Source organism: Amaranthus tricolor, chromosome 16 (genome assembly GCF_026212465.1).
Source record: "Amaranthus tricolor cultivar Red isolate AtriRed21 chromosome 16, ASM2621246v1, whole genome shotgun sequence".
Taxonomy (NCBI): domain Eukaryota; kingdom Viridiplantae; phylum Streptophyta; class Magnoliopsida; order Caryophyllales; family Amaranthaceae; genus Amaranthus; species Amaranthus tricolor.
Window position 1 is genome coordinate 201,782 of NC_080062.1, and position 9,985 is coordinate 211,766.

Here is a 9,985-nt window from a genome sequence, read left to right on the forward strand (position 1 = left end):
ATATATATATATATATATATATATATATATATATATATATATATATATATATATATATATATATATATATAATGTTGCCTTTATAAAAATAAAGAAATTGTTTCAAATTGACCCTTAATAATAACAATCAATTTCAGCAAATGTCTGCAAAATCAGCTGACTGAAGTCTTAACAGGTATTAGCTTTATGTGCATGCTTCAATAAATCGGTGTACATCAAAAACACTATGACCCCACAAAACAGATTCATACAAACAGACCTTTAGTTTTAAGCAATAAAGATTAGGATGCCACAATAAGTTTGAAAAGGTTTTGATTAACACAAATTAAAAAGGAGTTCTTTAGATGTACCGTAACAAATTTAAAGAAACGGAAGGAGTATAACCCTGGCTCCTACTCCTTGAATTGGCTCCATTTACCAAAAAAATATGGGATTAACTCCTAATACGAACAAAGTAGTTGTTTCATAATTTTTTGACAAAATTGCCGACATATCATTATCTCAAAGTGAAGTAGCTCCGTTCTAGAAATATAACGAGAAATCGAATACATGCAACCTTAACTTGGTGAGTATTCTCGATAATTTTAGCAGTCCAATACCCTAATACCACTAAATAGCTCACAATCAAAGTGAAATTTAAAAGATAAGATATAAAATTTCCAATTACCAAAAATTAATAGCTAATGACACTACCTGTAACTCTGTTTTTTAAATTATTAGTTTATGTTAGTGGGATGCGGCGACTCGAAAAAGAAGATGATGATGAGGGGGAAGAAAGGAAATAAAGGACAAAAGAAAAACTACTGTTAATGATGGGAGACATGTGTGGGTGGCAAAGTTTAACAAAAGGAAAGAGGGAACCCACAGATTCTTTCTTATATGCTGTGGCCTGTGGGATATTCTGTTTGGTGATGTTATGGGAATTAATGCATTCTTCAAAGAATTGAATTCAGGTGATATTAGTATATTACAAAATCAATTAAATGAACAATTATATTTAACAGTATTTCTGAAAGTGCATTACAAGAGGTACATGTTAACAAAAGGCAGAAATTAAAAGCTATTATTTCCAAGGGAACACCCAACAGCCAACAGCCAACAGCCAACAGCCAACAGCCAACAGCCAACAGGAAAGAAAGTCCAATAAGATTTAATGGTAGAAAATTAAAATAAATGGCTAGACGATAATTGAAAATAATCTATTCATTCATAGAACTTACCTCAATCTGTTAGAATTAAGGCATTTCAATATAGTTGTTGATGTCTTCTAAGTAGCAAACTCAAGAGACTAATATAAACTAATATAAGGCATGTTCTGATAAAGAATCAATTACATTTGATGCCAAGTAACAATTGGGTTGTTTATATGAACTAATAAATCAGCCCCTCAATTTATTTGAGGTAGTATAGTTTTCAAAGGGGGAGGATATTGGTTTATTGAAGCATTGATACATGATATTAATTATCTAAAAGAATAGTTTTTGGAGGCTAAGGCTGATATTAATTAATAGTTAGTGCTTTAATTAGATTAAAACTCTATTTAGAAATACATTGATCGGCAAATTAGCTGTTCAAATAGTGTATGAGGCTACTTTTAGCTTTCCAAAACAATTTCACTATTTTTTCTCAACAAATATTACAACTACCATAAGTATAATGCTACTTATACCCAACATTATTTCTTTATACAGCTAATTACGCGTCACAACAAACAATTTTTTTTTTTTTTTACACAACTAAATACTTATTAAATGGTTAGTATTCAACATCTACAACTACTCATAGACAGATAGCAGTAAAGCCACGTTGTGCCGATCAAAGCCTTACACACACTTAAGAGGGAAATAACTACACTTTCATAAATCTACAAAGAAGTAATAAACAAGGGGATTTCCAAGCTCTTCCAATGTATATGATGTATCCAAGGGGCTGGGGATCACTAAGGATTCATGAGCTACTCCAACTAGTAAACTGCGTTCTTGGTTCCTTAACGGCCAAAACCCATTAAGAGAATACTTATGTAAACCACTTTCAATCAATCAAGTTATCTATACATACATTTAAGAACTAGTAACAGCAAGTGTATAATTTCCATCCAGTCACTTGAATGGTATAAGGAAAAAAATACATCCTGATATAACATACCCGAGTTGGGTGTTTCACGACAGCCCGACAGGAGCACCTTAGTAGCTGATGGAACATGAACAATGGATCAAAACAGAAAATATAAAACCAATATGTAAAAAAGAATGGTGTTAGCATAACTAAACTTTTCTGAGGAACTCGCAAGCAGATCTAATGAGTAAAAGTAACTCGGATGAACTGTTGACTATATAACACTTTCCAGTTACCTGTCTGCCGAAAGAGGAAAATTGTAAGCATCTACAGGCCGAAATTGCACATGCGCAGCAACTCCATGTCGTTATCCACATATTTCGTCCATAGCTCCTTATATTGATTCATTGCAATATCAAGCCAAGGCTTCATGCTCCCACTAAAATGAATGACGGCTGCATTGGTAATATCATCCATGCTCACGCTCGGATTGTAACCAAGCCCAAGGACATGCCAGGATTTGTCCAATGACTTAGTTTTTGAGTAGAATGTAGCCAGGCCAGCCGGTAATGTTCCTAACTGCCACAAGCAACCGTCTTCATTCTAAAGAACATTATAAGAGTTATACAGTTAAATTAAAAAAAGAATCCAGCTTAGCATAATGAAACAAAAACATGGAAAAAATACATTAAAAAAACCAAAAGAAGCCCAGGAAGGAGGTATTTTATACCAAGTTCTGCCAGTAATGGTACTGCTCTGTGCATTTCTCACGCCTCCAAGCATCCAAGTCGAAAATGTTCATCCCATATGCCCATGCACACGCTTTGGGGTTGAAATTCTCCTTAATTAAAGGATGAGTGAAGTTCAAGTACTTCGAGTACCTATGGAAGGAACCAAAGCATGTCTCAACAGCCCCATTCACCTTACCATCGAGATCGACATTCCATAGATCAGTCAAATCCTTCTGAACCACAACATCATCATCCAACAGCACAATACGGTGCAGGTCAGGGTACATCTCTGGCAAGTAAAAATGAACATGACTCAACATTGACAAGCCTTTGGAAATTGTAAATTTCAAGCTGTTCAAATCTTTAGCGGCATTCTCGGCCTGATTCTCAGAGTCATGTGTTTGTGACTTTGCGGATTCAAGTTGTCTAAGCACCGGCACATAAGATGGCTTCAAAAATGTAAAGTCTTCCACAGCTTTCACTTCAACATGGGCTCCTCCTCCGGCAGGTCTCATCTTAAACCAAACCTTCATTGCTGCAACAATTTTCCTATCTGTCACCACATGAAAAACATGCTTCCATGGCTCTTTAGCATTCTTCACCAGTGAATTCACAACGACTGATACAGCAATAACATTTTCGGAGGATATCGCATAATGATACAAGGTTGGGTCTTCAAATTCAGGTCTTGGCTCTTCGTCCTTGTATTTATCTGGATTTGCAATTCTCTCACCAACAAGCCTCATTGCAAGGCAATGCAAACTTTTTGGCACAGATTTTGCAGAAATGTAGCTTGCCATTGCACCATTCTTTTTAGCTTTGAGAAACTGCTCGTGAACTGCAAATATGGTGTCCTTTAACTTCTGAATCTTCAACTGGTTATCATATGACTCTTTAGCTTCGGAAATCATTGCCCTTGCAGTCTTTACTTTATCCTTCACTTCCTTCTCAAATTGCCTCAAGGTATCCTCATCAACAGAGCCTTCGGTCTCAAACAAAGCAGCACGATAAGCGGGTTTAGACAACATGTCTGTGAAATTCTGTGCCAACTCATCATACATTTTAAGCTGCCGTGAATTATCGAGTTTCAGTTTCCGTGCATAAGAAGCATATGCATTAACAAGCATCATATGATCACGTGCCTGTTTATGAATCAAATCAAACCTTGTTTTCAACGGATCTGACTTCAAAGCTAAAAATGACCTATGAATATATGCATTTCCTGTCATTGCCATCTCCTGTTTCAGCAATTCGATCCTTATCAAATGCCCATATCTTAATTTCATGAAGTATGCAACTTACAAATCCCACCATGTGCTCTAACCTCTATATTCAGTCATACAAAAGATAAGAATTAAATTGCACGAACATATGCCAGTTTTGCAAAAATCCATGTAACCAATCCCTTCCAACTAATTTAATTTCTCTCATCGCCATTGGAGGATCCAAGGGGTATCAACAGGTTAATTGACATCCCATAGATTAAAAATAAAAACAAGAAATATCAACGTGTGGAGTTAGATGAGTCTACAAAAATGGTTTTCTGAAATGAAGGTCTTGGTTTCATATTTCAAGCTCAGAGGTCAATCATCGTCATCCTAACCAAAATCACCACTAACATATATGAATCCCATTGCACTTGCACATATAAATCCCATCTCTATTGACGTTCAAAACTCATCACCATTAACAAATATACTATTCATTTTACAATTTTTATGAGATCTCATTGCCATTATCATAATCCTCCATCTAGTTTATTGTTTCAAATCTTTCGTCCTATTCATACTATATAATTCTAAATTCAATTATTTTAAATTATCAACATCACTTATTTTTGTCGCTGCTATCACTTCCAACATACAAAATCCACCAATTTGATTGCAGCTCAACAACGATCACAGTAACATTGATCAACATTAAACAAAACACACAGATATATAACTCTAAAGTTACCATAGACAGGGAAATCTACACCAGCCTATCTATGCCATGACTCGGGTTATTTGATTATAAACCCTATTAATATTGAATTGTGCAACACAAAACAAGAATGGAAGCTGAGTTGTTTGCCAGTTGGTACAACAAAAATGAAGAGATGTGTGTTCGGTCTAACCTATACTACTATCCTGAATTTGCCACTAACCATATAAGATTACACTAGGAGTTCCACAGCAATTACTACATCTACCAATCGAAACTAATCACAATTTTCAACAAAGTTACAATATTCACAAATTTAACAATAACATAAAAGATTACACTAACAGTTAAACATCATTTACTAGAAAAATCATTCAAAATTAAACAAAACCCACAAAAAATTCACAAAACTAACAGCTTTATCATTATCTTAAAAATTACCCAAATGTAATGATTCCAAACATTAGCAAAAAGACAGAGAAAAGAAACATACTGGATCTGAAGAAGAAGAATAAGGCGAAATAATAAGAAGTTTAAGAGCAGCAAGGAAGAGAAAACAAAGAATGAGGGAAACAAAGATCGGATATGACATTATGGTTCGAATAACCGACCCAGAACCGCCTCCCCTCCCTCCTCTTCCTGCTACCGCCATTGTTGATAATCTATCTTTACCCAATTGATGGATGATCCGAATACAAAATCTGGGTGATGGGTTTTGAAAAATTGATCTGGAAAGATGTGTTCTTGATCAAGTGGAAGTGATAGTGTGAAGAAGGATTGGGTCGGTGTTTTTACTCAGGATTGATGATTATTTTAATTTTCTTTTTTATTTTCTCGGATGAGACGGCCTCAGACCGTCATTTTGGATCGGCCCAATTCGCGCGTGTATCAACCTCACAAGCTTTGTTTCTTTTTTTTTTATTTTCTGGGCATATTACAATTTTAATCTTAAAGGTATTAAATTTTGACCTCAAAAGTATTAATTTCAACTTAAAGTAAACTTTAAATAGATTAATTAAAATAAAAAATTTCAATTTTGACCTATTTGTAATCAATTTTGACGTTAAACTAATCAATTTCTACCTAAATATGGTTCTGTTTCACAATTTAAGAACGAAGTTAATAAAATTATATTATTTATCATTCTATGGATGAATTTTAAATAACAAATGAATGGTCAATAACACTATCAATAATAGTGTTAAAAACATTATACAATATAAGTACTTTTATTCAATGCAACATGATGGCTCTAATGGAACATCAAAGTACTTGTATTCATTAAATTATCGATCAATAATAGTGATATTACTCTTTCCTCAACACGTTTATATATATTTGTAAATAGTTTCAATTGAATATGTTAATAGTTAAATTATGACATATAAATTGACAATTGATGTTTTATGATCTAACTCAATTTTGAACGTATAAGCTTCAATTATCGTTTTCAAAATAAGTATTTCAAAGTCTATAAATATATAATATAGGTTTTAGTTCAAATTGAATATGTTAATTATTAAATTGTGACATACTAGTATACAAACTCGTGAATGCACAAAGTTTGTTAGTATGAAAACACGTATAAATATAAATTTTAAAGAACAATGCAATTGCATATTATAGTCATCAAATTATAATATCAATAAAATTATGCAATAATTGAGATAAATATTTATAACTATTTTTGCTTAAAAGTAACTATTTTTGTGAAATACACAATTTTGTAAAAAAAAAAAAAAAAAAAAAAGTTATGTCCAAATTGACATGCTTGCAAATTGCTATGTGATGTTTTCAAAAACTTCTTAATTTGTGCATGTTATCTAATAAATTCTTTTTGAAAACTTATCTTATATAGTTAAAATCATCATTAATGTAATAAAATCTTTTAAATATTACATGATTATATTTTAACCTTTAAAAATATTCAATTTAGCAAACTATATAAAATTGATATGTGAAATTTTACAATTCTTTATCTAGTGTTTCGGAACAAGTATTTCATTTTAAATTATGGATTTTAATTATGAAATCATAAATGAAGAATTTGAAAATGACTAGGTTTGGGTAGTCATTCTCAAATTCTAAACTTTAACTATTTTAAAAATAATTGTGAAATTTAATCCAAATCCAAATTTGAAAAATCTTAATTTGCCAAACAATAAACTTGGATCAATTCTAAATTTTCAAATGAAATATCGTTCCCAAACATGACATTATAGTATTGTATAATAATTTGACAATGATGTTCTATAATCTAACTCAATTTTGAACTTCTATTCTTTAATTATCATTTTAAAAATAAGTATTCAAATTGTATAGATATATTGTATAGCATTTAGTTCAAATTTAATATGTTAATAATTTTAACACTATTATTGATAGTTTTATTGACCATTCATTTGTTGTTTGAAATTCATCCATAAAATGATAGAATAATACCATTTTATATAACTTCGTTCTAAAAATTGTAAAATAGAACCATATTTAGATAGAATTTGATCAGTTTAACGTCAAAATTGATTACTTATAGGTTCAAATTAAAATTTTTTACTTTAATTGATATGTTTAAGTATTACTTTACGTTAAAATTGATACCTTTAAGGTTAAAATTAATACCTTTTAAGGTCAAAATTGATAAATATCTAGAAAATGAAAAAAACAAGGAAAAACGTGTGATGTTGTTACACGCGCAAAATTGGCCAACCCACTCTTAGTCTGAATTTAAGATGGTCTCGGCCAAGTTTTGGTGTTTTGATTTTCTTTTGTGTATTAAAATCGAAAATAACTCATAATCGGGAAGTTTGGTCCGGCTGATAATCAACCACAATTTTCATTTTTTATCCTTTCATTTATTTGGAAAACTGAGATTGTGTATCTGACATTATTCATGTGAAAGTGAAGTAGTTATATCGTATCGTACTTGCTCCATCCCAAACAGGTCCGGTACAACATGACATGTTTGGCCGGTTGAGCCGCACTACTATGCATTTCTATTTCTTTTAGTTAACATTCACGTCGTCGTTATAATTAATCAAGTGTATATTTGTGCAATATTAACGGATGTAAGTATATGTTTATGTATAAGCATTTTGTAACAATATTTTATTGAAGAAAGTTATAATATATATATATATATATATATATATATATATATATATATATATATATATATATATATATAAATTAAATAGAATTAGAGGACATATTGTACTATCTCATTTTTATCCATAACATTGCCGGGGAATGCACTTCAACATGTGTCTTGCCTACACTATTTCTCGAGTAAGACACACCTTAAAAAGAGGAAGATCAGGCAATAACCAATTGACTAACCTAATAAAGAGCCAGATTTAATTACTTAAGTAAGATATTAATTATCACTAATTAAGAAACTAAACACAAGCCAGGTGATTAATTTAATTAATTTATACTCGGGTTTGTCTAGACTATATCCCGGTGATTTGATAAAAAACTCCTATTAATATTTGAACACAGAACAATGACACCCGAGTTGGTTTAACGCACATGTATTAGATGTGCACAATACTAATTGATGACTGACTACACTATGAATCTGACTAGTTTGGAGATTCATCTTGATCAAGGTAGGGTCCATTAACAATCTCCTCAAAATGTTGAAGACTAGAGTAAGGGCTACCGATTTGTATGTCAGTAATCATCTGACGAAGCTCAGATGTTTGTTGTTTAAGCTGAAGATTCTCTTGAAGAACACGTTCATGGGATTCAGATGCATGATTCAGCTTATCAATGAGTTGATGATTCTCATTCCTAAGCCAAACAACCTGTGACCAAAGCTCATCTAAGTGTCTTTGTTTGCGCATACGCGATCTACGTGCAGATTCTCTGTTAGATATCATCCTTCTCTGTTTTCTCTCATTGATGATAGTTAGCTGTTGTTCATCATGATCAGCCTCGTCTGATGTTGAGTTATTGCTAAAACATGATGATGGGTATTGAGTGAATAATTGATCTTGAAGTTGTGGGCATATTTGGAGATTGTATAATTGGTTTGTGTATTTGTTTATTTGGAGTGTGGATAATTCATTATTATTGGGATTGTAGGGGTACGGAGTACTTTGGTTTGAAGGGACTAAATATGGAAATGGGATTACCCCTGTAATATTATTTGAAGACTGCATGGTTTTAGATAGAAATGATAAAACAACAAATAAGTAAGTGTTTAGAATTGAGATTAACAAAATACGGGTTTGAGAGGGGAATTAAAACGACTCAAATTAAATGAGATGTGCATGAAGGGAAGTGGGTAGCAAGGTTTTATATATAGGATGTTAAAAGATAATAATACTTCATTATACCACCCAACCTTTAAAGTATGCCGATATTTATATTTTAATTCGACATTTATACTAGGCCAATACAAATTTAAATTGTTTTCCTAATATTTATGCAATTGTATATTTGTATGTTAAGGTACTATTGAGGTAGAGAGAGTACTAATAGCTAGTGGCCATAAGCAATAACGTTACTATTCTGTCCTTTGAATTAGTAGCAATGAAAAATGTTATATTTAAAAAAAAGTGAATATTTCATAATAAATGACAAGAGAGTAAATAACAGATGAAATTAATAAATTAAAGAGTTTAAAATATATGGATGAATTTAAAAAAATGGTAGACTATTAAAGATTGTCTAAGAATAAAAATAATACAAAATAGATGAAATAGATCAAAATAACAAATATTGTTAAATAAATGAAGTGTTTTAGTAAAATCATACCCATGAGTATTTAGTATTTGGTTTGTGTATTTACAGCCACTAAACGAAATTACTTTAATTTATAGTTGAATGGATCATATAATCACGCGTTATGTGACATACTAAAGCAGCTCGAAACATACATCGACAGATAAGAGTTTTTTTTTAATGATTTTCATGTGAAAAAAAGAAAGTAGCTTACATAAGAGTGAGAACAAAAGAGTACTATAGTTATGAGGGGTCATTTATTTGGGGACACTATTATTTTTATGAAGAAACATATGGATAATGAAATAATAGTCATTGAGTCAATTTTTAAAAGGTGGATTTCTTATGTCAATTATAATTGGACGGTTTATGATAGACTATATAACATATATTTTGAGATTATTGTTCACAAAGCGCAATCGGTTTAAGATTTTAGTTGAGTCGTGGGTTTCTTATCATAATATCAGAAGTCATCAATACGAAAGGCTAGGGTTTGAATCTCATCTCAGCCCCTCATTATTTTATAAGTGGAATATTCAGCGACATTT

General features: G+C 31.5%; 2 protein-coding genes across 5 annotated transcripts; both read right to left on the bottom strand.

Annotated features, from left to right (window-relative positions):
- Nucleotides 1-89: 89 nt before the first annotated feature.
- LOC130802149 (probable galacturonosyltransferase 9) lies at nt 90-5,510 on the bottom strand. 4 transcript variants are annotated; one of them, XM_057666059.1, is made up of 3 exons: nt 5,203-5,510; nt 2,786-3,928; nt 90-2,658 (listed from the first exon to the last, which is right to left on the bottom strand). In XM_057666059.1, the coding sequence occupies exons 1-3, from the start codon at nt 5,359-5,361 to the stop codon at nt 2,383-2,385; spliced, it is 1,578 nt and encodes a 525-aa protein (XP_057522042.1). In that variant the 5' UTR covers nt 5,362-5,510; the 3' UTR covers nt 90-2,382. The 4 variants fall into 4 exon arrangements, with proteins under 4 accessions (XP_057522042.1, XP_057522041.1, XP_057522040.1 ...); XM_057666058.1 differs by having other exon boundaries at nt 90-2,634; nt 2,786-4,024; XM_057666057.1 differs by having other exon boundaries at nt 2,786-4,024; nt 5,203-5,509.
- A 2,444-nt stretch (nt 5,511-7,954) lies between these two features.
- Nucleotides 7,955-8,954, bottom strand: LOC130802151 (basic leucine zipper 43-like). Its single transcript, XM_057666061.1, has one exon. The coding sequence runs from the start codon at nt 8,870-8,872 to the stop codon at nt 8,291-8,293; it is 582 nt and encodes a 193-aa protein (XP_057522044.1). The 5' UTR covers nt 8,873-8,954; the 3' UTR covers nt 7,955-8,290.
- Between the last annotated feature and the right edge of the window lie 1,031 nt (nt 8,955-9,985).

Coding starts and splice junctions, on each gene's coding strand:
- LOC130802151 (XM_057666061.1), bottom strand. CDS start 8,872: ATGCAGTCTTCAAATAATATTACAGGGGTAATCCCATTTCCATATTTA.
- LOC130802149 (XM_057666057.1), bottom strand. CDS start 5,361: ATGGCGGTAGCAGGAAGAGGAGGGAGGGGAGGCGGTTCTGGGTCGGTT. Junction 4,025..5,202: donor ATTCTTCTTCTTCAGATCCA/GTATGTTTCTTT, acceptor TTGCTGAAACAG/GAGATGGCAATGACAGGAAA. Junction 2,659..2,785: donor ACCATTACTGGCAGAACTTG/GTATAAAATACC, acceptor AATGTTCTTTAG/AATGAAGACGGTTGCTTGTG.